Genomic DNA, 27348 nt, shown 5'->3' on the forward strand with positions numbered 1-27348 from the left:
TAACGTAATTTATTTTTTAAATAACCAATTTTATACATTAAACCTGTAAGCTCAATTGAGCTTCAAAATTGTCCCGGCATCCAAAAACTTTGAGCACCCCAGTCCTAAAAAAATAGTTTTTTGAATGAAAACTGATGTTTTGCGCAAAGTCTTGTATCAAAATATGCCATATTTAACATCTCCAGCGTATAAAACATATTCGGTTATAAAGTTGAGACTCAACAAGAACAATTTCATATCGAAACATTGTTTTGGGTTTGATGGAATTGGAAAATTTTATTAATAAAAATTGATTTTCAAAGAATTATTGATTTTTTTACCACAATCGGAGGTACCAAAAAGTTTTTATCGTAGACTTGGAGTACAGGCCATGCCTCAATTTCACCACATAGGGTATGGTGGTATCTACGTTTTTGAGAAAGATACGACAATTTTGAAAAAAATCACGACTTTTCAGTAATTAGTAAATATCTCTGGAAGTAAGTATCCGACAGATGTCATTCAAAGTCGAAGTTGTAGTGCATGTAAAAACCTTTCAAATGAAACCAAGCGAGCAGGTTTACGAATTGCCAAACTTGAGATATGAGCATTTTAAAAATTCGGCCTATTTTTTTTGAACATTTTTGCAAAATTTTGAATTGATATTTTACCTCACTTCCCCGCATCGTAGAGGGCTCATATTTGGCATGAGTTCATCTTTTGTGTAGACCAACAAACGCTGAAATTTCATCAAAATCGGAGCTCATCGATACGACCTCTAGAACAAAGCCGTGCCCCCTAGCGAAAATATGGCTCTTCAGAACATAGTAGGCCGCTAAAATGCTAACATTTTGAAAAAAGTGCTTTTTTGGACTATTTTTGGAAAAATGGCGTATATCTCGAGTAGATTAAGAGCTACAAATTTGACTCCTTGGACAAACTTTCATGAAATTTTCTCCTCTACAACTTCGCCGAAGACACCAAAGCCCTACAACGTCATCCAACAAAGTTAGTTTTTGGTTGACACCCTGGAAGGTCGTCACCCTGTATGTCAGTAACTTCAAAAGATAGCCCTTATCAAGTACAACAACTCTTCCGAAGACACCATTTGGCTAGGACGTCAAATAAAGGAGTTATCAATTTATTCCACTTAATTTTGCCATTCCGAACACTGTGCAAAGGGATGAAAGGTTTTTCTCAGCTGCACGTTTTTAGACATGTGACAGTTTTGGGTAAAAACATGGCTTCATAACTAATATTTTAATTCCAAACAAGATCAAAAATGTGTCAGTGACCAGATCCAAAGCAAATAATTTGAGCTTTGTGATGGCGCAGTGAATCAGTTTACCGTTGCACCTGCATGATGCAATCCAATGTAAACAGATTTGCGACACGTCAGTTTTCTATTGAACTTCCAATGATCAAAATTTGATTTGATTTCTGATCACCTAATAATTATTTTTGATTTGCAATTTATATTGTACATAAATGATTTTTAAATTGAAAGAAATAAATCAAAATAAGATTCCATATGGATGATCTCGGTACTTACCATATAGTTAACAGTTTCTTCAAGATCCATTGCGTCTCCTAGCTGGCATTTAGTATGAACTCGTTCACAATCACAACTTTCAAATCTTTAGTTTATCAAAAAAAAAAAAAACCGCGCAATAGTTTCACGGAAATCCCCGAAAATACCTGCTGCAATCACAAATCGATGAGTAATCTAGCACACAAAACTTTCAATAACGCCAGCCCAGCCTGAGTTTAGGTCAGAGAATCAAAATACCGCAGAAGCACCAATACAAACACGACGTCTGTTTGGTTTGTTTACACGCGCGCGCGGTTGTATTTCCACCACATGCACAATTTCTCCGTTCTTTTTTTCTTCAATGAATGATGCAACTTTTCGCTGTGTGAGTAACACTCTCTTTTCAGCCCACAAAAGTAGAGAGCCTGGATCTTATTAGAGAACGGACATCTCAAACCAAAAGTACCAATCGAAGCACGAGAACTGTCAAACGGAGGTACCAATCGAGCAAAATCCTTTGTCTTATGCTCGTTTGGTACCTCCGTTTGACAGTTCTCGTGCTTCGATTGGTACTTTTGGTTTGAGATGTCCGTTCTCTAATAAGATCCAGGCTCTCTACACAAAAGGCGTAACTCTCTTCTAATCGTCACGGAATCGCACTTTTGTAGCACTTTAAATTGCTACTTCCGGCCTCAATTAGGGCCAAATTAAATTCCAATCACACCTGGACAGTCTTGAGCTGTAACACCAAACAACCGCTGCCCGTTTTGGATTTGTTTTTGTTGTGCAAATTGCGCAAATTGATTCGGACGACGACGAAAACGGAACGATCCCGAAACTCGCACACAAACTGACAGATGCGCGAGTGACAGATGAATGAACGTCGGCAAACCTCCAACGTGTAGCTTTTGCAGGGCTGGGGTGACACAAGCGAACGTAACGGACTTTCTTTCACCGGGTGCCGTTATGTTTCGTGAGCGAGGGGCGTTTGGCTGGGAGAGCGAGAACAAAATGGCGAACGTTCTTTGATTAAACTGAAGTGGGCGCATGGTTAGCTGATACAATCTGTACAATCTTTTTAATTGATTGAATTTCATCAATCAATAACTCAAAAACGATGAAAATGCATATGAGACATTAATGCAATGTCTTGACAGTCACAATTTGTTTCTGACACTGGTACCAGCTGTACGATTTTGACATTTCGGACGTGCGTCAATCGTAACGCCATATTCGCTTAAAAATCTGGATAGGGGTCATACTTAAGCTCGATAATCAAAATTAGACAAATCTAGATTAAAATTTCAAAACAACCTATCCGTCATGGGTTTCCTATGCAAGTAGACCTTTTGAAAATTTAATCTAGAAATATTCGATTTTCTGAAATGAAATTTGTCAATGCCTTCGGGTTATCGAGTCTGAGCAGTACATGGTAAAAGCACTGAAGTCAGTGGTAAAAGGTTTGGCGGCCTTTTAAATTTCAAAATCCATTTTTAGCGTTTTTTAATGTCCAACTATCATTGAGCGAAAAGGATAAGCCGAATAGTTGCGTGTAATAAATTTAGTAATCTGAAGTCATTTCAAGAACTCAGTTATTGCTTTCAATTTTCAAACAAATATTCAAAAAATATTCAAAATACTTTTAAAATAATCAATTGAACATGTACATGTTTAGTTTATTAAAATAGTGTAAAATGTATTGCAATTTCTGCAAAAGACGCAAAACTCATACAATTCTCTACACATTTATGGATCTTTTCGAAAATTTCAATTCAATAATAAATATAAAATATATATGCAATTCTCTACGAAATCGGCCGATTTCGACCATTTTTATTTTTGTATTTTTTTATTTGGCTCAAAAATTGTGGGGGCCTAATAGGGCGTAATATTCAATGGTTGGCTCTTTAAAATGTTAACAAAATATTGTTTTCAAAAAGATCGAAAAATTCCACGAATGTTTGATGTTTTAACATTGAAAATCGGACCATTAGTTACTGAGTTATCGATATTAGAAAATGATGGGTTGTTTGAGTGAGACTTAGAAAATTTCAATTTTCATGTTTCTTTTTTCTTTAAGCAGCTATATATCAGAAATCTCTATAGCTCAAAAGTTGTGGGTTTTTGTCCCATAAAACATATCAATAAATCTCTAAAATAAAAAATACGTATTTTTGGAGAAATTGAGTTTTTGTGAAAAAATGATAATTAAAAAATTGGCAAATAATTTCCGTTCCGTGGGTCAAAGACAAACTTATAGGAAATTGGAAGGACTCTCTGAAAAAAAATACACTGAAACAAAAATACATGCCACTTCTATGAGATTTTTTTATTTTTAAGATTAAAAGTTAAATTTCAAGGTGATGTAACTTTTTTTTTTCGTTCAAAATTTTTGAGGAAATAGCCTAAAATGTTTCAAAAAGACTGACGAAAAATGCAGGATGGTCTCCTAAAAAAATACAAAAAAAATCATTTATTAAAATTGTGTTTTTGAATAGTCTAAACGTCAAAATTTTAAAAAAACAGATAGGGGGTATCGATTCTTCAGAAAATTTTACATAAAAGTCTCCATATTGATCACTGTCCTAAGTCCAATCCATGGGAATTGTACTTTTTGTGAAAAAAAAAAAAAAAACGTTTTGCATACTTTGTTCATTGGGAAAGGCTCTCGAATTGTGTCAAGTAATAAAAAAAGTATAAATGAAAATCATTTGCAAATTTCGTGAAGAATTTCTGTAGCTAGAAGATTCTAAAAATTTCTTTTTTTTTCTATTTTTGATCAACGAGTATTTATACTTTTTTGACTTGAATTGATATTTTTACGAAAGAAGAAAAGTAAGCCGAATCGTTATAAATTTTTTTTTTAAATTGTGTTCATTATTTCTCGCCGGAAAATATCAATTCTAGACAAAAGAGTAAAACTGTTGTTGTATCATTTTTTTCATTCCGATTTTCTCAATATTAACATAAATAAAAATAATTTCAAATTGATTTTTCATTACTCAGGTCAGGTGTATGTTTTATTGGTCAAGCGTTTTACAATTGATTGAAAACAATACTTACTAGTCAGTTTGAGACATTTTCCGACATTGATAGTTTACGATAGTAAAAAATGCCAGAATTTTTTCTATATTGTTTGAAATTTTACCTATGAGTGATTACTCCACCTCACGGTTCAACGAGCACCGACCGATTTCGGTCAACAACAGTTACTGGGAACGATTTAACAGAACAAAACAATAGCTAAAAAGAATTGAGTTTGACTTACTTAAAAAACACACAGCTAATAGTCGTCGTCCTGGTAGATTTGCGTCAGCTTCTCGTGGCTATCGGGCTGGCAGACTCGGCCCACGATCAAACTCTGCACGACCCACACCGTCGAGACGATCTGCAGCCCGTACCGGGTGGCACGCAGTTTGATGTCCTCGGGGAACTCCTGGTCGGTTAGCATGAAGCCGGACAGGTTCGGCGTGAGGTCCGTTTCGGCCTTGATGAGCCGCACCGTTCCGCCGGCCATTTTGCACACCCGGCTCCAAAACTCGGTAAAGTCCTTGTTGAGGCTGGCGATGTTGATGCAATAGCCCACGAACGGGTTGACCGTCGATCGGAGCTCGACGCCTCGGCCGCAGTTCCAGCGAATGTAGCGTTCCTCGAGAAAGGACCACCCGGCGGGCAAGGCGAACGGTTTGTAGTCCAGGAAGGTGAGCGTTCGACAGCACTCGATGATCCACTCGTGCGAAACGGCCTGACAGAGGGAGGGAACACTCGGTTCAGCAATTTTGAAAAGCGGTCAAGCAATTTTAACTCACCGGAACGTCCACGGCAAGACACTGGACGTACTTGGCCGTCGCCGAGGGATGGGGCGCGATCAGCTTGCACTGTTTGTACTTTGCCTTGGGAATGTCCTCAAAGTGGTCGTACACCTTGCCGCCGCCCATTTCGATCTGCAGTCGCAGGTGTTCCTTCACGAACGGTACCAAGCTGAACTTCCGGTATTTGTTCCGCATGTCGTCTTTGTCCTGGAAAATCAAATCAATTGATTTTACGTTTCACAAGAACTTAAAACTGTTTCAACCTACCGGTGTACTACAGATTCCCTTCGGTGGAATGGTACAAGTCAAAATGAAGTGTTTGTTCCGAAACACAGTTTTGCTTCCGGGCAGTGGTCCCAGCACGTCTTCCAGCGTATGTCCGTTTCCATTGCCCAAGTATTCTGCGACAAGGTACATTTCTTAAAAAAAAAATCAATCATTTAACATTGAATTTATTTTCCAGGATAATTTGCAAACTAACTTCGAATCTCCGACTCCTTTTGGGTGCGCTGCAACTCCGGCTGGACGCCGTCCACCGACTCGAGGTCGGGCCCCGGGCTGGGTGGGGCGGGCATGTCCTCCTCGAGTGTGTCGGATATGTCGCTCGATTCGGATATCGAGACGGGCCCGTTGCCAGATGGTTGGGCTTTGCTATAGAGGAGAAAGCGAGCTTGAATGGGCGTTGAAATGGTGTGGAAAATAATGGTCTGCAAAAGGAGTCACAACAATATTAGAGTAATTTTTAACAGGAATTTTGTCCTCAAAAGTACCCAGCATCAACTTCACAGCCCTGATTTTTAAATTAAAATTGTTTCAAGATTGAGTCTATACATACTCTACACTGACTGATAAAATTAGAAAGTTAACAAAATATTGTTCAAAATGTAGCCCTCATAATGTTACTTCTGAGAAAAACTTAAACAATCGGCCTTCAAACAAAATAAATCTTCACAAAATATGTATCAAACATCAAGGCTATAGCCTATAGGTAAAATTTAAAAATTAAAACGATAATTGTCTTGACACCAGCATCCACTGCCCTTCGAGAAATGCAACGCCCCGACGGCTAAGTAAAATTGGACTTACAAAGATAGATCGGTCGATCTTGCCTCGATAACATTGGAGGTATTAGACTACCGCAAACAAACACACTCGCACAATTTGACAGTTTGTCTGAGTTGTTTGTTTGCCAACATTTGTTTGCAGAAACGTCAGCTTGCGTACATTTTGTATTGTTTGCGAGTTTGCCGCAAAGAAGATTGTCAAACACAAAAAAAAAGCGTGAGTTTGTTTGTTTGCCATAGTCTAATACCTCCTTAAGTCTATAACCCATTAAGCCATAGCGAGATGGCGTCGCTACCACGTTTTTCACTTTTCCTCCATCGAAAAAAATCCATGTAAAAAAATACCTTGAAAACCACACGAAACTTTGAAAACTAGTCAAAAATGGTCAACCATCACTTTTTCAAAAAAAAAAACCTTGTCGTAAAAGTCTGTAAAAACAAATAAATAAAAAATCCTAAAGTAAATTTTAAAATTCTACCATCTTAGTGCATCTCCAGCGCGGGTAGCAAACATCGAAGCAAATCAAATTTGCACCCGACATCAACCCCACCGCGGTACCTGTCGCGGTAGCAAATTTGCTCTCAGTTCTTCGAGATTTCACTTTGCTACCCGTTATTCTGCTGGTTTGCTACTGAGCAATCCTCTACGAAATCGGTCTTTTTTCTTCAATTTTAATTTTTGTATTTTTTTATCCGACTGAAACTTTTTTGGTGCTTTCGGTATGCCCAAAGAAGCCATTTTGCATCATTAGTTTGTCCATATATTTTTCCATACAAATTTGGCAGCTGTCCATACAAAAATTTTTTGATCGATTTGGTGTCTTCGGCAAAATTGTAGGTATGGATACGGACTACACTGGAAAAAAATGATACACGGTAAAAAAAATTTGGTGATTTTTTTATTTAACTTTTTATCACTAAAATTTGATTTGCAAAAAAACACTATTTTTTATTTTTTTATTTTTTGATATGTTTTAGAGGACATAAAATGCCAACTTTTCAGAAATTTCCAGGTTGTGCAAAAAATCATTGACCGAGTTATGAATTTTTTAATCAATACTGATTTTTTCAAAAAATCGAAATATTGGTCGCAAAATTTTTTCAACTTCATTTTTCGATGTAAAATCAAATTTGCAATCAAAAAGTACTTTACTGAAATTTTGATAAAGTGCACCGTTTTCAAGTTAAATCCATATTTAGGTGACTTTTGTGAAAATAGTCGCAGTTTTTCATTTTTTTAAATTAGTGCACCATTTTTTAATGTCGATATCTCAGCAACTAATGGTGAATATTACGCCCTTTTAAAATGTTAGAAAATAATGTTTTCGAAAAGATCGGAAAATTTCACAAATGTTTCATATATTAACATTGAAAATCGGACCATTAGTTGCTGAGATATCGACATTAAAAAATGGTGGGTTGTTTGGGTGAGACTCAAACATCAATTTTCCTGTTTTTAAACCACAACCTGGAAATTTCTGAAAAGTTGGCATTTTATGTCCTCTAAAACATATCAAAAAATAAAAAAATTAAAAATAGTGTTTTTTTGCAAATCAAGTTTTAGTGATAAAAATTTAAATAAAAAATCACCATTTTTTTTACCGTGTATCATTTTTTTTCAGTGTAGTCCGTATCCATACCTACAACTTTGCCGCAGACACCAAATCGATCAAAAAATTCCTTCAAAAGATACAGATTTTTGAATTTTCATAAATCATTTTTATATGGACAGTTGCGAAATTTGTATGGAAAATTATATGGACAAACTAATGATGCAAAATGGCTTCTTTGGGCATACCGAAGGCATCAAAAAAGTTTCAGTCGGATTAAAAAATACAAAAAAAATCGAATGACCGAAATCCTAGAGAACTGCTCTACTGCGGCAAATGGAATGATGCACGGAAAACTGAATCTTGCACGGAAAAAAATTAAATTGTTTTTTATGTGTAAAAAATCAAAAAATAAAAAATTAAAAAAAATATCAAAGAAAATTAAAAAAGCTAAAAAAATTATAAAATTGAAAAAAAATTAAAGAGATTTAAAAAAAAATAAAAAATAAAAAAACTTAAGAAAAATTAAAAAATTAAAGAAAATAAAAAAAAATTAAAAAATTAAAAAAAATATAAAAATTAAAAAAAATTAAAAAATTTAACAAAAAAATGAAAAAACTTAAAAAAATTGAAAAAATTCAAAAAATTTAAAAAAAATATTTTTTTTTTAAATTAAAAATGTTTAAAAAAATTAAAGAAATTGAAAAAATTAAAAAAATTTAAAAAAATTTGAAAAAAATAAAAAAATAAAAAAAATTGAAAAATAAAAAAAAATTAAATAATAAAAAAATAATAAAATTAAAACTTTATAAAAATAATAAAAAATAAAAAAAAATAATTAAAAAATTAAAAAATGACAAAATAAAAAAAATTAAAATTTGAAAAAAAATTAAGAAAATCAAAAGAAATAAAAAAAATAAGAAAATAAAAAAGATAAAAAAAATCAAAATAAAAAAAAAAAACTAATAAAAATTAACATAACAATTAAAAACATAAATAATTGAAAAATAAAAAAAAAATAAAAAAAATTAAAATTAAAATAAAATTTTAAAGAAAATGAAAAAAAATAAAAATTTAGAAAAATTTAAAAAAAACTTAAAAATACTCAAAAGATTGAATAAAATTAAAATTTTTGAATTTTTAAATTTTGGAATTTTTGAATTTTTAAATTTTTGAATCATACACAAGAGCAGACATACAAATATCTCCGAAACACGCATTCAAAACTTTGCCCCCGGCTTGCCGGTACTTGTCGGGTATCAGAAAATGAGTACCCGACAGGTACCGACACATATTTTTCTTCTACAGATGAACTTGAGATCAAATTTGATACCTGTTTTGCCACGCGCGGTGGGAGACTCGGGGACAAACTCGAGAGCAAATTTGGTGGGAATCAAATCGGGTAGCAAATGGTTTAACTTTCGACATTTTCGAAAAATGAAATTCTTTGAAATTTTCAATAGGATTAAAAAGTTTAGCATTTCTAGGCATGAATCAACACATAATTATTGATTTTGAAGGTAAACGAGAGCAAAAAATGATAAAACCCATATTTGCCCCCCGCTGTGGGCTTTTTTCGGTGGCAAATTTGCTACCCTAGCGGTGGGGATGACGGAGTTTTTTCAAGGTGGCAAATTTGATCTCGGTATTCATGAGCCGGGTGCAAATTTGATTTGCACCCCAGCGCTGGAGATGCCCTTAGATAACAGAAAATAAAATCAGATGGAGTCATATTTTGGGTTGAAGAAATTTTGAGATGTATACAAGAAGCCAAATAAATAACGCTAAGGAAAAAAAAGAAATTTTGAGAAAAAATAAAAAATAGTGACTTCGAATAGTTCGACTATCCAGAGTTTAATTTTGGCGAGGACTTCTGATAATGGATTACGAATGATATATTTTTTTCAGATCATTAGATTTTTGAACTTTTGATTTTTTTCTTTTTCGTTTCGTCACAAACAGCCTTTTTTCGTGAAAACTAAAACGAAAACATTTGAAGATAGTGCAGAGCACGATTACTCAGCTTTTAAATTCGACAGCAACAATACCAATAGAAAAGAAAACTGCGACCGCCAAACCCTCCAGAGATCAAGACCACCAGCAGAAAAAAAGAGACCGAAAGAAATAGAGACGAGGTCGAGAGAGGAAAAGAGTTCACTTTCTTGCCATTTATTCGCCAGCAAAGACCAACCAACCGTAACATTAAAACAAAGCATTAAAAATAATGAAAGCATTTTTACAATTTGAGTGCACAACAAAACAATAGAAAGCAAAAGTGTGTTTGGTCAAAACATTTGGCATTTCCCGCAACGCAACTTTATCTCTCTTTTCCTTTCTTGAACCTCTCTCTCTCTCTTTCTCTCTCTCGCACGTGGAAAAAACAACAAGGGATTCTCTCATCAAAGGGACTTATCGGACTCGGAAATAGAAATAAAAAAATGCAAAACAAAACGCAAAACTTGTTGTGTGATTCGTTAAGAATAATTACGTTTTTATTATTTTTATATTCTTCAATTTTTAAAATTACTATTTCCAGTATAGTTTTTTTTTTTTCTGACGCAGCTCAATGCTCTTGTATTTTTGTTTCTGTTGAATGTGTTTTCCTTTGCTTACTTGAATAATGCCTTCCTTTCCATGTGTGTTTTTTTTCCCTCTTCTTCTTTCTTTATATATAATACCGATATTAGCAGAGTGAGATTTCCTTCATCTTCCTTCATAATTTCACGACGAACAGGTTTTTGTTATTTTTGTGTGTGCCAGCCAATTTCGTGGTGTAGGAATTTCATTCTTCTACGCTTGTGGAACATTTAGTAAATATTCTACGGATGTTTATGTTTCTGTCCGGTTTTTTTTTCCATTGATTCTGTTTCTCTAAATTACAAACGGTTGCTTCCCTTTCAGTTGCTGCATAATATGTCTGTGTGTGTGTTTAGTTGTTGTTGTTGTTGACACCAACACTAGTAGCGTGTGTGAGTGTGTGATCTAATTGATTTACGATTATCCTCTTAAATGCTATTACACTATTCAATTGCGTTTTTATGCTGGAGAGATTAGTTATTTTCATTCAGCTGCTGTTTGTTTTTTTTTGTTTGTCACAAAACAGGAAGAATTGATGAGTGTGGGATGTAGAGTGAAGAGGAGAGACCTTCTTCCTTCGGTGGCATTTCTCATCTTGGAGTGTGTGTGTGTGTTTTTGTTTTATTTTGTGTAATTTAGATGGAAGAAACGATTCAAATCAGACCACAAATCTACTTGTTGTTTTTTTGATGTTGATAGAATAGAACACAAATTTGCATTGTTTAGTATTATGAACCTTTCTATTTCCACGAGGATAGTTTGTAGATTTCTAAAATCTAATCTGCCTTTGCCTCTAGCATGATACACAGTTTGTTAAAATAGTCTGTCACAGAACGCCAAAGCGAACGAATCTAACGCTAATTCTATGTTTTGTAAAGAAAGGAAAGAAAAAAATAAACCCTAGCAATAACTTATATCTGTAAGTCAGCGGACGACTGCCACCCTACCCTAGTTTGTTGTAGGAATGCCAAAAATTTCGACCAAATTCTTGAGTTTGCATATTTTTATATATTGTTTGCCTTCAGTTGGGAAAGGTGTTGTTAAAAGTGCAAAGAAGACTCCTTCTCTAAATGCCAACACCGAAAAGCAAATATCTCTTTTAATTTTGTTTTTGTCTCCTTTTATAATTTCTTGTAAGTTTCTTTTGCTAAAACATGGAAACGTGTTTTTTTCTTCTTGTTTTTTTTTGTCTATACACAACACCACTCACAAAGTCTAAACGCGTAATTTTTTGCTGATATTCTCAATACACTTGCTCACACTTTTCTGTTGTTTTTTTTTGTTTGTTTCACTTTCGATTCAATAATACTTTCAATTTATATACGATTGGTGACTTTGCTGGCGAAATGTGGCTGTCATTGTTCTTATCCTTCTCTCTCTCTCTCGCTTTTCCTTTACGCTGTTATAGCTAAATAACATAGAATGGCTTGCCCCGCTGCCGCCGTCGCGTCTCCATTCTCGTGTCGTCTGATATTATGCGATTGTAGGGGAAGGAGGGGTGGAGGGGGAAGGTGGAGAGAGTACAATATGTATAGCTAAAAAGTTTACTTTTTGTTCCTATTGACTATAAACGGTTTTTCTTTTCTGATTTTGCTGTGTTGTTTTTTTAGCTGTTTTTTGATGTTATATTACTTAAGAGTTTTGTTTTTTTTTTTCTCATCGAGCGCGCGCACACAAAAAGGCGTGAGCTCTCGACGTCGTCGTCGCACGAAGAATGCGCGTCGCGGATTTACGACAGCCTAGAATGTGAAGGGAGGAAAGATTGTGAGATAGGAGATTCGAGGTTATTTACACCACAGGTGGTTCTAATATGTTTGATTTGATTGAAACTTGCAGTAACGTCTAGCAGCATTTTGCTCAGCTTTAATTTTATTTTCTCCGGTGCAAAAGTTTCCAAATTCTTTTCATCGTAGCTCGGAAGGCACGTTGATTAAAACGTTATTGTAAACCAATGTTGTAGAAAGAAACCGAAACTTGAATCTACAACATTGGATGGCACGTCGGATGGCACGTCGACGGAAAAGTGTCTATAACCAATGTTTTGAATGGAACTATATCTTGAAGCCTTTCTTAGTATCGTAGCTCAGAGGGCACGTCGACAGAAAAGTTTGTACAAACCAAAGTTTTTTTTTTAAATGAAACTGAATTTTGACATCTTTACACAACATCGTAGCTTAGAAGGCAGCTCAAAAAAAAACGTTGACCGAAAAGTAAAACCAGATTTGAATGAAACTGAATCTCGATATCTTTACATAGCACCGTAGCTTAGATGGCAGCTCGACGAAAACGTTATGTTACACCAAAGTTATAGAAAGAAAGTGAAACTTGAAGCCTTTTCTTGGCATCGTTTCTTGGATGGCACATCGACAAAAAAGTTTTTATAACCAATGTTTTTGAATGAAACTGAATCTTAAATCCTTTCTTAGCATTGTAGCTCAGAGAGCACGTCGATAGATAAGTTTCTATATCCCAAAGTTTTTGAATGAAACGAAATCTTGAAATCTTTACATAACATCGTAGCTCAGAAGGCAGCCCGACAAAAAAGTTTGCATACATAAAAAAAACCTGAAATAAAACTTAATGTTGAAGCATTTTCTTAGCATCGTAACTCAGAGGGCACGTCAACAGAACAGTTTTCATAAACCAATGGTCTGAGTGAAAAGTGAAAATCTTGAAATCTTTTCTTAACATCGTATGTCGGATGGCATGTCGACCGAAAAGTGATTATAAACCAGTTTTCGAATGAAACTAAATCTTGAAATTGGTTACTTAGAATTGCAGCTTACAAGGCAGCTCGACGAAAAAGTGAGTGTAAACCAAAGTAAATGAATGAAACTGAGTTTTGAAAAAAATTCTTAGCACCGTAACTCAGAAGGCACGTCGACAGAATAGTTTTTTTTTTAAAGCAATGTTTTAAAATGAAACTGAATCTAGAAATCTTTTTACGGCATCGCAGCTTGGATGGTACTTCGACCTATGAAGTGATTATAAACCAGTTTTAAATTAAACTCAATCTCGGAATCTTTATAAAGCATCGTAGCTTGGAAGGCAGCTCGACAAAAAAAATAATATAAACCAAAATTTTGATTGAAACTCTTGAATTCTTTACAAAGCTGCGTTACCCGTTTGGCACGTCGACGGAAAAAATGCGAAGCCTCTCAGACGATGACATATATATAAGTAAAATCGACAAAAACCCTCAACCAAAAATTCGAATCCTTTCCTTTAGCATTGTAGTTCGGCTGGCACGTCGATGAAAATGTGAAAAGTTCTCTTCAAAGTTGCGATAAATTCACACAAATCGTCTTTTCTTGCAATACAGAATTTAGGGAATACCGATGCCATCCGAGCTGCGCTACTAAAGGAAAAGTCATGTTTAGACATGCTTTTTTTCAAGAGCTATGCCACCGAAGCTTGTTGCCTAATTTGTTTTATTTGGTTGTTAAAAAAAATCATAACGTTAAAGCAAATTTCAATCAAACTAAAGGACTTAGAAATTGTCCAAACTTGAGCAATCACACAGGAGAAAAGTTTGTAGAATCAGCCAAGTGAAGGCTAAATTAACTAAACTATTTTGTTGATTGTTATTCAAAAAAATGTGTCACGAACACACAAAGAAACCAAGACCACGCCGCTAAAAAAAATGTGCTCAAAAATTCCACTTACCTTCGACCGCGCCGTCCCTTGCCCTTGCCCACGCCACCCGAGTAACCAGCCTCGGGCGTGACCGGCGTCTGTGGCTTGTCCCCGCCGCGTTTGCTCCGCGTCGACCGCGAACCCTTTTCGCCACCACCCGCGGCGGACGCTTCGTCTGGCGTCTGCAGGATCGGCGTGTTTGTCGCGCTGCCCCGCTTGCCGCTGGCCGACGGCGACTGCATCGGATCGTCCGCGCCCCCTTCGGCGGCCTTGCATGCCCGGTTGATGTACTTGGCCTGCTCCTCGTTCAGATACAGGTCGGAGGCGGTCACCTCGACGGTGCCCTCGCCGATCCGGACCACGTACGACACTTCGTTGGTGGTTTCGTTCCGCTTGACCTCGTCGACGAAACCGGCCTCGTAGGTGTCGCCCCCGGTGAGCGCGTGTACGGCGTGGCCGACGATCGGGAGCGTGTCCTTGTCGCCGATCACGATGACGTCCTTGGAGAGGGCCTTCGAGGCGCCGTCCTCGAACAGCACCATGTACTTGTTGTCTCCCTTGTAACCTGTGACCTTGCCGGCGTAGTACTTTCGGTCGGACCACCGCGCCATACAGCACAACCAATCGTCCTGGTTCACTGGCGGTTCCGGCTCGGCAGGTACGGGTGTGTCCGGTTTCTGCTTCTTGGCGCTCTTCGAGGAGGCTTGCTTCGACTTGGAGTCTTCTTCGGCTTCGGACTCGGTGCGGGTTCGCTTCTGTCCTCGACCACCCTTTTTGGCGGTGGTTTTGGGCGTCTTCGCGTTGGAACTGCTTTGGTCCAGTTCGGCGTCCGATAGCTCGTCATCCTTGCTGAGTGCCCGCTTGATCTTGGTGAACTCTTCGATCATCAACGATGCCAGCGCCTTGGCCCCCCGGACGGTGTGCTTAACCTTGGAAAGTGGTGCCTTCGACTGGCTGGAGATTGTCCCCGAACTGTCCGTTGCGCTTGAGTGTGAATCGGCGGCCGGTCTCGCCGATGGCAGCTGGAACGGGCCAAGACTTCCCACGCTACCGTTGGAGGACTGCTTTGACGAGTCAATGCCGGTCAGATCTTGGGTGGAACCGGCCAAACCGGGCGTTGCCAGCTTGTTTTCCATCACCTTCTCCACCGACAAGAACTGCAACTCCACTCCGTCGAACCATACGCTGACCTCGTACAGCGCATCCTCGGAAGTCAGGGCCTGTGTGAGGTCAAGCTTGTTTGTGGCGGCGGTTGTCGTTGTGGTTGAGGCTGCAGTGGTCGTCACATTTGCCGGCGTCTGCACGGCAGATTTGTCGTCCAGCTCGGATCCTGACGTGGAGGAGATTCCGTTGAATTTGCGGGCGTTGCTGGCGTACAGGTTGGTTTCCTCTGCGGTGTTTAGCGCCGAGGAAGCTGAAAGAGAATAAGATTCATTAAATGACACTTCCCTGCAAGCCAAAAGTTACCCTGCCCGGTGCAACAAACCTGTACACGAATCGACCTCCGACGATTCCGACGACTTCAGACTGCTTTCTTCCTTCACCGACGAGGCTGCCGATTCCTTGCTCGTTTCGGGAGCTTCCTTCTTGGGTTCAGGCTCCTTCGCTGCAACTGGCGCCGAGGTAGACGCCACCGCTTCCTTTTCGTCCACGGTCGTCGAATTGTCCGCCACGATGGCGCTGTGCTCCTCTTCCTCCTCCTGGTGGCTGTTGTCTACCGAGGGTCGCGTAATCTTGCTCACGTTCTCCGAGCTGATTTCGAACTGCTTCTGGATCGGGGTCGAGTTGTACACGTTGCTCGAGCTGACGGCCGCGTTCGGTGTGCTGCTTCCGTTCGAGATCAAATCCAACCGCTGCTTCAACCGATCGGCCATCTTGTCCGAGCTGGACGTGGGCAGCGAGCACTCGATGCTGTCGTCCAGCACCTTGGACTCATCGGCGGCCGGCGCCGGCGGCACCTCCTCGGCGTCCACATTTTTGTCCAGGGCCGACACCGTCGTGGTTGTGTTGTTCGTTTCGCTCGCGCTATCGACGACACTTTCCTCCTTCTCCGCTGCGTCTCCCTCCTTGGCAAGAGTTTTAATCAGCTCCTCGCTGCTAGTGTTCATGCCTTCCGTAACATCTCCGTCGGATTTGCTCTGGGAAGGCGCAACGGCCGCGGAGTCTACCTCCATTTGCTCATCCTCTTCCGTGGGGGTGACCTTCTCTGGTTCAGCTACCGCAACCTCTTCTTTCGGGGTGGTGTCCTCCTTTTTTTCTTCCTCCTTTTCGGTGCACTGATAGGCCTCCTTCTTGGCACAGGGAGCTTCGGAAACTTCGGCGGCCGTGGACGCCTCCACAACTGGCTCGACGGCGTCAACTTCCATCGCTTCGTCGGCCTGCGGTTCGGCCGGAGTTGGAGCTGGGGAGGCTGCCTCTGGTGTGGAATCGACAACCTTTTCCGGCTCGGAAGCAGGTTTCTCGTCCGAACTCGTAACGGTTTCAGCCTCTGCCGGGCTGGCTTCAGCCGTTTCTTTCGGTTCCGATGAGGAACTGATGGCGGCGTCGTCGGTTGTCTCCTTCGCTTCGGCAGGTGACGAACTTGTGGGTTGTTCCTCTGGCTGGGATTCCGATTCCGATTTTGGTTCCGTGTCGGGAAGGGCTTCGACTTTGTCTTCAGCCGGAACCGGCTCGGGTTTGGTCTCTTTCTCAGTTTCGACGTCAACTGGTTCGATCTTTTCCGTTGAAGCAGCTGGCTCCTGTTTGGCTTCCTCGACAGATTCCCTATAAATCGTAAAAAAATCATTACAATTCCGATAAAAATACGAAATATTGCCGGAAATAACTTACCGAACCTCTTCCATTTTTTCATCCGACTTTTCCGTAGATTCGACGGAGACCTCTTCTGGCTTTTCATCCGACTTGTCCTTTGATTCTACGGCGACTTCTTCCTTCTCCGCTGATTCAGCGACTACCTCGTCAGCTTTCGCTTCCTCTTCAACCGGCTTTGTGTCTTCCTTGGGCTCTTCCGGCTTTGTCTCCTCAACAGCGGGCTCCAGCACCGGCTCATCCTTCTTCTCCGGAACAGAAGCCACTTCCTGAGGCTTCTCTTCTTTCTCCTCTTTAGGAGCAGTTTCGACGGCTGGAGTTTCGACAGCTGGCACTTCTTCCACTTTGGAATCTGGCTCTTCAACAGGATCAGGTTCTGGCGGAGGTGCTGACTCTTCTAAAGGCTTCTCTTCGGTCGCGGTCTTTTCCTCCTTCTTCGATTCGGCAACGGACTCTTCAGCACTGTCAACGACGTCCTCCTTTTCCGGCACTTTCTCTTCCTCTTTAGGCGGTTCAACCACGGTTTCCGGCTCCTTTGGCGGTTCTTCTTCGGCTTTGACGCTTTCTTCGACAGCTGGCTTATCTTCTTGCTTAGGCTTTTCCTCTACGACCGGTTCAGGTTCGGATTTTTCCTCCGGTACAGAATCCGGCTTCACCTCATCTACAACAGGTTCTTCTTTCTTCTCTTCGGCGGGCACCGTTTCCGGCTTCTTGGCATCCTCTTCGACGTGAACCTTCTTGCTCGACGGCTCAAGCTCTTCGTCCTCGGAGTGGCGCCGTTTGGCCGAACTTGCCGCTTGCGTGTCATGATCTGCCGATGACGAGCCGTTCGTCGTCTTTTCCGACACGCTAGATTCTTCCTTCTTGTCCTCCGCTGCTACTGCGCCGTCAACTTCCATCTTTTCCTCGAGCAGTTCGTCCTCGTCAGGTTTGTCCAACCCGTTCTGGTGGTTTGCCTCCACCGGAGAAAGATCGTCTTCCTTCTTGTCCTCCTCTTTCTTGGAAGCAGAAGTCGTTGTCGCCGAATCTTCCGCTTCCCCCTTTTCGATGGCCTCCAGCCGCTGGATCAGATCGTCGTTTTCCATGTCAACGTCGTTTGTGGCCGCCGAGGCGCCGTCACCGGTTTCCTTGGTGGTGGCGGTGCTGGTGGTCATGGTCACGGGTGACGAGGTGTCGATCTTCTCCAGACGCTCCAGCAGGTCGTCCTTCTCAATTGGGACAGCTTCCGGAGTTGCTGTGGTCTCCTCGCCACCTCCGCCCTTGAGCGATGCCGCTGACTTGAGTTCTTCGGCGGCCTTCTCCTTTAGCACTGCCGGATCCGTCGCCTCACCGGAACCTGCGGAGATAGAACATTGTTAGATTTTTTTTTGTTTTCCAGCACAGATACCCCCTAAAAGCACCCAATCTACCTCTAATATCTGGGTTTCCTGACTAATAAATCAAATTTGGATCCATCTCAGGCGGAGAAAGAAAGCAGAAGGAAAGAAGCTTGTGAGCTGGCTGTGTAGCAGCAATGTTCGCGGTCTTTAACGAACCAGGAAAAGGTGTTCGCATCGAAACAACACACAAAACTCGCAACTCTCACCCGCAGCAGAACTTTTGCGTTGCCCACCCGCCCTCAGCCTCTTCTCTCCACATACAACCACCATCACACCACTCTCTCCATCCAAACTCCGTTGACCCCTTGGCCGTAAAGGGATCAGAAGCAGAACAAGAACCGGAGGAGAAGGCAGAAGAGCAAAAAATTAGTGTTTGTGCACGCACACATATAAAGTGCGCGTAAAAATATGTTGAGATTGAAAAAGCATACCTGGCAGGGTTGCCAAAAGCTAGTTTTGTGTTGCAATCAAAGTTTTTTTTTTCAAAAAAATTAAAAATCGCAAAACATTGAAGAGATTTTTTTTATTTCTTTTTGACAAAATTCTTTGAGGCGGGAAAAGTGAGGGTAAAAATTTATTCAATCAAAAACGTTTATTTAAATAAACAAACATACAACATTTTTTTCAATCAGCCGTTCAAGAAATTTTGCACATTCTTTTCATGACCCTTTCCCAGAAAGGTTGAAATTACAAGCCCGAACTTCAACATTTCAATGGAAAATCAATTGGAAAGCGCAACCGTACGGTTAATATGTTTTCAAAAAATGTAAGACAAAAATTTTAAATAAAATTTGTACCAGCCTTATGGTTAAATTACAAAAAAAAAACAAAATTAAAGATTGAAGAGTCAACAAATTTTAAAATTGGAAAAAAAATAAAGAGAAAAATCCGTAAAACAAAAGTTCTTACATTTAAGTCATCTAAAACTATTAAATTTTGAATTTTAAAAATTTTAGAATTAAATTTAAAAAAATATAAATCTTTCAATTGGATCCTAACATTAAGCTTGAATTTGTGATATTATTGTTTACAACCATAAAGCTTATTTTTCTGAGTACAATGACCCTTTGTACGACCACAAAGAGTTTAAAATGGATTTTTAAATCAATTTTGAAAAATTAACTTCGCGGTTCTTTTTGACAGAAAAGGTCTTAGTTGACAGCTCTTTCCAAGGGGACCAAAGATGATCCATCAAAAAATGTTGTCTTGTCAACTTTTTTTTGCATCAAAATAGCAAAAAGTATTCAGCAGTTGCAAAGTAACCGCCGACCTTACAAGTCGCATTCTCAACGCCAGTCCGCAGTTTGTGTGCGCGTCGCCACTTTTTTTAAAAATGTGCACCGTAGACAAAAACAGTGTGGTTCTGGATTTTTGTCAACTCCAAAACCAACCAAGCCCGAAGCTTGTAAAAAAATTTCTCGCAGACCTTCAAGTAAACCAAGAAAACTTGCGAGCATTGCAATTATGCAATAGAAGAAAAATAGCCGTGCTGCAGTTCGCCGACTCAGCAATGGCCTCGTCCATCATCGACAAACCTCTGGTATATCAGGGTTACAAAATCCCGATTTACCTGGACAACAACGCTACGGAAGTTCGTGTGCTTGACCTACCTCTAGGCATAAGCAATGATGACGTAGTCAAAGTGATGAGTAAATACGGCGAAGTTTTGACCATCACCAACGACCGCTGGATTAACTTCTTCCCAGGAATCCCAAATGGAGTTCGGACCCTGCGGATGTTGCTGAAACAGCCAACGCCGAAATCAATCACGGTAAACAATGCTGCTGCAACAGTGACGATTATAGGCAAAAAATCGCTTTGCAAACTCAAAGCAAAGAACAAAAAATGTGCAGATTCGAGTAAAAAGGTGGACCAAAAAAGCAGTACACAACCGATTGAACCCGAGCCAAGCAGCAGCAGCAGTAAAAGCAACAACAGTAAACCAGAACAAAATGCAATGGAAACAAGTGAAATTGACGAAGAAGACAACGATGGATTCGAGACCGTGCTTTCTAAGCACACCCGCCGCCGAAAGCGCTTACAGGCATATTTGGACGCGGATGACGAATTGACAACAAAACGAAGAGAGATGGCTGCAGAAGAAACAACAGATGAAGAAGATGAAGATGTCATAAAAGCAAAATATTATAAGAAAAAGTGTTGTGAGATAACTTATAAATCCCTGGAAGAAGAGGACGAAGAAAAACTCGAAGAACTTGATAATTCATTCTCTAAATATTCCGCTAAATATTTGAAACATAGACAGAAATCGTTAGAAAAAAGGCATGGTAATAATTATTGAAGTGATTTTAAACTCTGTAATCTTTCCTCTTTCACTATCCACCTTGAAGAGATGAATGCACAATGGTGTAAAGTCTCTATAATAATAATAAAAAAAAAAAAAAGTATTCAGAAATGGTTTGTAAACGTGTTTTTAATCGGTGTACCTAAAAATTTACTTGGGGCTTCCGAACCCTATTCTGGAATTCACAAATTCTTGAATTTTTATGTTCAAAAATCCTCAAATTCTGAAATCCTAAATTTATTATCTTCTAAAATTCCCAAATTCTCAAATTAATATTTTTTTTCAATTCTTAGATTCTTAAATTTCTGAATTGGGTACTAAAGCACTATGTAAATTTTTATGAACAACGATAAAAAAACACGATTAAAAATCATTTCTGATCACTTTTTTTTCATTTTAATGCAAAAAAAAAATAATGAAAAGACAAAATTTTTTTGATGGATCAACTATGGTCCCCTTGGAACGAGCTGTCAAGTAGGAGCTTTTCTGTCAAGAAGGAGGTTAATTTTTCAAAATTGATTTAAAAATCCATTTTAAACTCTTTGTGGTCGTACAAAGGGTCATCCCGGTTAACAATAATATCAGCAATCTAAGCTTCATTTTAGGACCCAATTGTTTTTTCATTTTAAAATTCTTAAATTTTTGCTACTATTTTCAATTAGAAAAAATAAGACATTTTTGAAGTTTTATTAGGTAAGAAACTTAAATTAGAGAATTTAGAGATTGGAAATTTTGACGAGGACATCGGGGAATAAAGTGCAAACTCTCTCTACCCTGAACCTTCAACTGAGGTTAATGTACAAGCCTTTACAGGAAGGGTATATAAAGCTCGGGTAAAACAATGAAGTTGCTCAGATTATAAATAATATGAGATTGCCCGAAAGTGTTTTGAAAATTTGGCCTCTAGCCCAAATAGTTAAATGCTTTGTACAAGTCAGTTGTTAACTTTTGACGATTTTTGCAAACAGGAGGTTTAAGGAGATATCTCTGGGAAAATTCCTCTTGAGATGCAATATGAGAAATTGGCTTCAAAATTTTATTTAGCATTTATTAATTGTTTTTTTTTTCAATAACTGGACTAAATGGGCAGCGACTGACCAAGTAAATTAAAGATGCCAGATTTAAATGAATTTACAACAATGGACTCAATAAAGTGTCATAGGATAAACAAACATTTAAAGTTTTTTATGTATCTGGCATAGCATCGGTGTCTGCCAGTAGATGTTACTTCGTTACTGACCAGGACGGTATCGTGCTGATCAATAGCGACGCCGACCACGACCTGTGGTAAGGCACGGGGAAGTGGATGGGAAAGTTAGTCCGAGACCGCTAAATCGGCTGCGCCTCCGACAAAGTATCACATGAGTTTTGGGGGGTTAGTCAGATGGGTATGAGGTCAGGATTCACTGTGGTAGGTAATGCGACCATAAGCAATTTGTTTATCGGTTAAAATTTCTAATCTAATCTAATCTAACACAAACGCAGCCAGTCCGATGAAAGCATGCTGGAAAGTCTTATGATTAGATTACGCTCCAAGCACTTTTCTTGTCATTATTAATAATTGCAGTACATCCGAGAACACCCGAAAATGCATTGCAAAAATTAAAGCGGCCAGCCCTACTACGTTGTGTTTACGGCAGAGAGGATTCTGAGAACGGATCACATTTCACAGAACCTACAGGGGAGGAAGGATGCGTGGACATACCGTACCAAACGCTCCTGTTTTCAGTTTCATATGTGTTTTGTATTATGTGTTAAGTGTAAAATGTAGTGTGGTTATATAATCAATAAAATATAATAATGCAATATAATGATCATTTAATAAAATCCCATCACCTATATATAATAACATGCACCCAAGCACACAAACAGCGACACAAAAGAAATGAAAATGAGCATGCAAAAACAAGACAACGCGTCCCCGTGGTCAGCGCACTAATCTTATCGGTTAAAATTTAAAAAAAAAAATAAAAAAAAACTTAGGCAGCCGTCTGCGAACATAATAGATTATTTAAAAAGTTTTGTAATCGAACGCGTGCCAACCGAGTAGTAGTGCTATGGGATGGACTTATCAGAATATTTTCACTGTTGGTACAAATTTGATAACGCGAGATTATTTCAAAAATAGTTAATATAATACGCTTTACTCTTCATAAAATGGATAGTTTGATGAGTGAGTGCCAGTTGGAATAAATTATTACGATCAACGAATTTCGCAATTCGCAATTTTCAGTGTAAGAACGGGCCTTGACCGATCTTATGCACTAGGTTCCCGACGAACACACACTGCCCTTACACCTACATCTCACCCTTGCTCTGAGTCAGTACGAGCAGCACGCTAGAACACGCTTTGAGTGTTCGTGCCAGGCATGCACACCTTCTTTTCCGGTTACGCATTTTAACTCGGCCGGGGGTGGTACATTACGTAGGGTTTGATGTAAGTATAAGCGCCTAACCATTTAAAGTGTGCCTACCAATTTTCATTAAAGCAAAAACTGTTTTATCTTTAGTTTGAATTCAAAAACTAGTTGTTATTTTACTGTGTATTGTTTTCTGCTGAAATCATTCCTAGAGTTGAGAAGGAGCGGCCGTGGCTGACTGGTTACGGTGTTCGCTTTCTAAGCGAATGGTCCTGGGTTCGATTCCCATCTGCTCCCAACGAGAAAGTATAGGAAATATTAATCTTGAAACACTGAACATGAACGAAAAATCAAAGTCGCCCGAGTCGGGGTTCGATCCCCCGTCCTTTGGATTGGTAAGCAAAAATGCTAACCACTAGGCCATCACGGCTTGGTGAGCAACGCCTGGAATTAGGAATACTGTTACTATCAAACTATATACGCGCTGGGTCCTTGTCCATTTGACAAGGGTTCGGAAGTTCTAAATAACGTTTGAACCCGATTGGTGCAAACGTTCTTCAGGGCGGGGCTTGTCGATAAAAGCTGAGGGACCTCGCGCTCGGCTAGCCAGCGTAGAAATGGGTCACCGAAGCTCGGCAGAGCTAACACCTTCCAAATGCCTATGCGAGTTATTTGTATGTATAGAATGAAGATCTATAAATACATGGAAACAACTCAATTTGTAAGAAGCGACCGCGTGGTCCCGTTTGGTTGGTTGCACACACACACACACACACACACAAATCATTCCTAGAGTTGAGTCGTGTTTATATGTTGCTATTTCTTTTGTCGCGGTGTTTTGTTACAATTTTTGGTCCTAAGCATTTTATACAAGTATTTCAAAAGTACAATAGTAATATTTGTGTTAATTCTTTAATCATTTCAAAATTTGAGTAAGGGCTCGAACCTCATTTGTTTGAAGAAAAGGGTGAAGATTGAAAACAATGGACAATGAAAGAAATATACTATTTGAAGAATCAATAGTAAATGAAAGATAGTAATTTATGAAGTAGATAATAAATAGAGGCAACAAACAAGCTTAGATTGTATAAGGGAAATTTATAGGGCAGATGAACAATTATTCAAATAGATAAATAAAGATAAACAAAATTGACATCGCTGCCAAACTAAGGGAAAACAGACAGTTTGTTACAGCAGCATCAATTAGTAAATAGAGTGGAAAAGCGTTGAGAAATAAGAGATTCATGAAAGAAAAATCGAAAACAAATGGACGATAATAAACATAAGGCGTGTTAGAGAATCAGTGAAACAAAATAAACAGAATATAGATGGTAGATAGAGAACCTGGAGCTTATTCGAAGACGGACATCTCAAATCAAAAGCACCAATCGAAGCACGAGAACCGTCACAAAGGATTTTGCTCGATAGGCACCATACGTTTGTCAGCTCCCGTGCCTCAGGCTCGAGATGTCCGTTCTCTAACAAGTTCCAGGCTCTCTAATGGTAGATAAAAACGAAAAGAAGAGAAACCCCGTTGTGCGATGTTTCAGGTACATCCACAGCAGTTGACTCAACATACTGCGAATCAAAACAATACCGTCTACAATCACAAATTACTTCCCTTTCCCACATTGTCGCGCCCCTTTCTTTTAGCCGTCTCGACTCTGACCCGCGGTGGTCAAAGGTTTACGATCCGTTTCCACAGGCCACCAGCTAGGTCATCATGAAAACCAAGCCAACGTGGAGGTAAGAAAATAGGACACTCGCAAGGAACCAGAGCTATACTGTTCTGATCAAGATAATTCGGATGATCTAACAGAACTACGGATGTAGTTAGTTACGCTCCTTCCAGGATGTTACTTACGTGGACGTCAACCGAAGAGCACGCAACAAGGTCAGTGCCATTGCATGCTCTTAGGTATCAATCCTTGGCCTGCTATTACGATCAACGAATTTGAACAAAAAGAAAAACGTAAACAATTGTGTTTAAATTAAAACAATAACATAAACCAGGGGTGACCAAAGTATGGCCCGCGGGCCAAACGTGGCCCGCGAGGTGATTTTCTGTGGCCCGCGGACCCATTTTGAATAATCGTGTAAAATGGCCCGTTGATCATATGTAAAGTTATTTAATACTTCTTAAAATAAAAGTTTATTCCAAACTGTTTATGTTCTTTTTTTTTTTTCTTTGTTAATATAAAACCGATGTTTAATTTGATATTGTTTAAAAATCTTTCTAATTCAACAATTTCAATTAAATAAATAAATAATAAGTAAATGTTATTGAAACTTTCATTTTTTTTTCAGTTAGAAAACTGTACTAAAAGCAAAAATTTAAACATGACATATTAATTTAAAAGTTATAATGACTCTTTTCATGGAATGTGTTCAAACTTACTTTGCACTTAGAAATCTTCCAACTTGGGATTCGAACTCATTACAGTTGCATTCAAGCAATAGAAATATTTTTTAGTCTTTTAAATGAAAAGATCGTAATTTAATTTTTCATTTTTTTCAATTTTGCCCGCAAGCTCATCTGAGTTTGAAATTTGGCCCGGCATCTAAAAACTTTGAGCACCCCTGACATAAACAAACTAAACCGGCGGCATGCCTTCCGATCAACAATGATAAAAGTATGACGTCATATAGGAAGGGCTTCACAAAACAATTAGTGTAGCCTTAATTAAAGCACACAAAAACACCAATCACCGAAAAAAATGACGCTCAAAACAAGAATAATCCTGCAAGGCGTGCGCGCTGCTCCACCGTCCACAATCGACTAATTTTAAAGACATTTTTCGTGTTTCAGGGAACAACTTTGCCGAAGAGTGCAACAAGATTCGGCAACTATTAAAAATGTTACGGAATTTATCACCGCCGCCGAAAACATCAACTTCTTCTTCAAGCTCCTCTGGTAGCACTATCAACTTGATTTGTTGCATGATCGTCGCGATGCCCACCTTAAATCTTTGCTGCAATAGTAACTTAATCTGCCGTTCTACGCATAATTGTCGCATGCTTGAAGAAAAAGATGATGTTGTTAGCGGCGGTGTTATACCTGATGTAACTGGATCTAAACTAAAAATAATAATAAAAGCTTACATTTTTTATATTGTCAGTTTTTCATTCTTTTCGCTTTATTGGAAAATTGTAAACACTGAGTGAATCCCGCTTACTCCAATGGAAATTTGACATAGTTTATGTTTATGGAAAATGATTACCAGGGATATGGCAAATTAGGGAAAGTGGTTTTTTACGAGAAGTCGCCATTCGGGCATGTGATCGTTCAGGGAATTGGATTGTTCGGTGAAATGATTTTCGAGTAAATGACATTTAGGGGAAGTGTCTTTTCGGGCATGTGGCATTCGGGGAAATGTCCTTTCGGGAATGTGAGTTTCGGGGAAATGTCATAGATTCGATACGATCAGCCTATCAAAAGTTATCTCGGAGCTTATAAGCTGCTCAATTTTTTTTTTTTTTGAAAAATAGAAAAATGATTTCCTTGCAAATCATTGTTTTTGGCCACCCTTCCCGCACCACCGCGATTCGCGAAAAGCTGGAAGAATGTTTGTGTGGCACACCTCACACTCGCCGCGCGCGCTTGTATTGGTGTCAACACTCCGCCGCGGGGAGAGTTCGTTGTCAAGATTTTTGCATCTTTCCAGGCAAAATCTTGCTGAATGACGACCGAAACCCGGAGAAAGGAATCGGAAAGAACCTTTGATTACCTGTTGTTGGTTTATGGGTAAATTACGGGATCACGAGTTATCGCTTCGTTTCGCCAGGTAGATTGAGTTGATTTGGGGTGGAATTCGTAATAACCTTCCTAAACAAAAACTCCAAACTCACCATTGTTCGGCGGAGCGATCTTCTCCGCCACGGTCGATTCTGCATCCATTTTACCTCCACCGAAAAACGCTCCTCCGGATGATCGTCGTCGCTTCTTCCAAAACTAATGTGCCGCTAGTCAAGGGTTGTTGTTGTTCCGTTCACTCCCGGCGCGGCCTGCTGCGTCCCGCTTGCTCTGTCTCTCTCTAACCCCCACAACGCACACACAAACTCACACTCACTGGACAGCAAGCAAGCAAGCAAAAAAAAAGGCAAAGAAGAAAATGTCCAGCAGCCGCGAGTGGCAAGTTGCGTCTGGAAGTGCTTTTTCACCGGTCGTGTTCCGGTTCCGGTGGTCGATTTCACTGTTCCCGCACGCACCGCACTCACTGGCGTAGGTTCCAACCGGTTTCGGAGTGAATTTACGCGAAAAACTGCCCGAGCAAATCTCCGTTGCGCCGATCCCGAATCGAGTCGCTGCTACTTTTTTCTATGCACGCGAGCCAGTGTTGCCAGGCT

General features: G+C 39.4%; 2 protein-coding genes across 7 annotated transcripts in view; both read right to left on the reverse strand.

Moving 5' to 3' along the window:
• LOC6045174 overlaps positions 1-2383 on the reverse strand; it is a 72137-nt gene extending 69754 nt beyond the window's left edge. Inside the window, exons 1-2 of one of the 5 annotated variants that reach the window (XM_038259498.1) lie at positions 2235-2383; positions 1532-1680 (exon numbers count right to left, since the gene is read on the reverse strand). In XM_038259498.1, coding sequence (XP_038115426.1) covers positions 1532-1561 — 30 coding nt within the window. In that variant the 5' untranslated portion in view covers positions 1562-1680; positions 2235-2383. Of the gene's footprint in view, positions 1-1531; positions 1942-2234 lie in introns of all 5 variants that reach the window. The other 4 variants (XM_038259497.1, XM_038259496.1, XM_038259495.1 and 1 more) reach the window with 4 other exon arrangements.
• Positions 2384-4497: 2114 nt separating this feature from the next.
• On the reverse strand, positions 4498-27348 carry LOC6045177 (nucleolar protein dao-5). Of its 2 annotated transcripts, XM_038266431.1 has the most exons (8): positions 26851-27348; positions 16979-18293; positions 15636-16912; positions 14180-15563; positions 5804-5973; positions 5590-5741; positions 5320-5529; positions 4498-5255 (listed from the first exon to the last, which is right to left on the reverse strand). In XM_038266431.1, exons 1-8 carry the CDS (start codon positions 26897-26899, stop codon positions 4794-4796), a joined length of 5019 nt encoding a protein of 1672 aa, XP_038122359.1. In that variant the 5' UTR covers positions 26900-27348; the 3' UTR covers positions 4498-4793. The 2 variants fall into 2 exon arrangements, with proteins under 2 accessions (XP_038122359.1, XP_038122360.1); XM_038266432.1 differs by lacking the exons at positions 4498-5255; positions 5320-5529; positions 5590-5741; positions 5804-5973 and adding an exon at positions 10514-12252 and having other exon boundaries at positions 26851-27347.

Source organism: Culex quinquefasciatus, chromosome 3, assembly GCF_015732765.1.
Source record: "Culex quinquefasciatus strain JHB chromosome 3, VPISU_Cqui_1.0_pri_paternal, whole genome shotgun sequence".
Taxonomy (NCBI): Eukaryota; Metazoa; Arthropoda; class Insecta; order Diptera; family Culicidae; genus Culex; species Culex quinquefasciatus.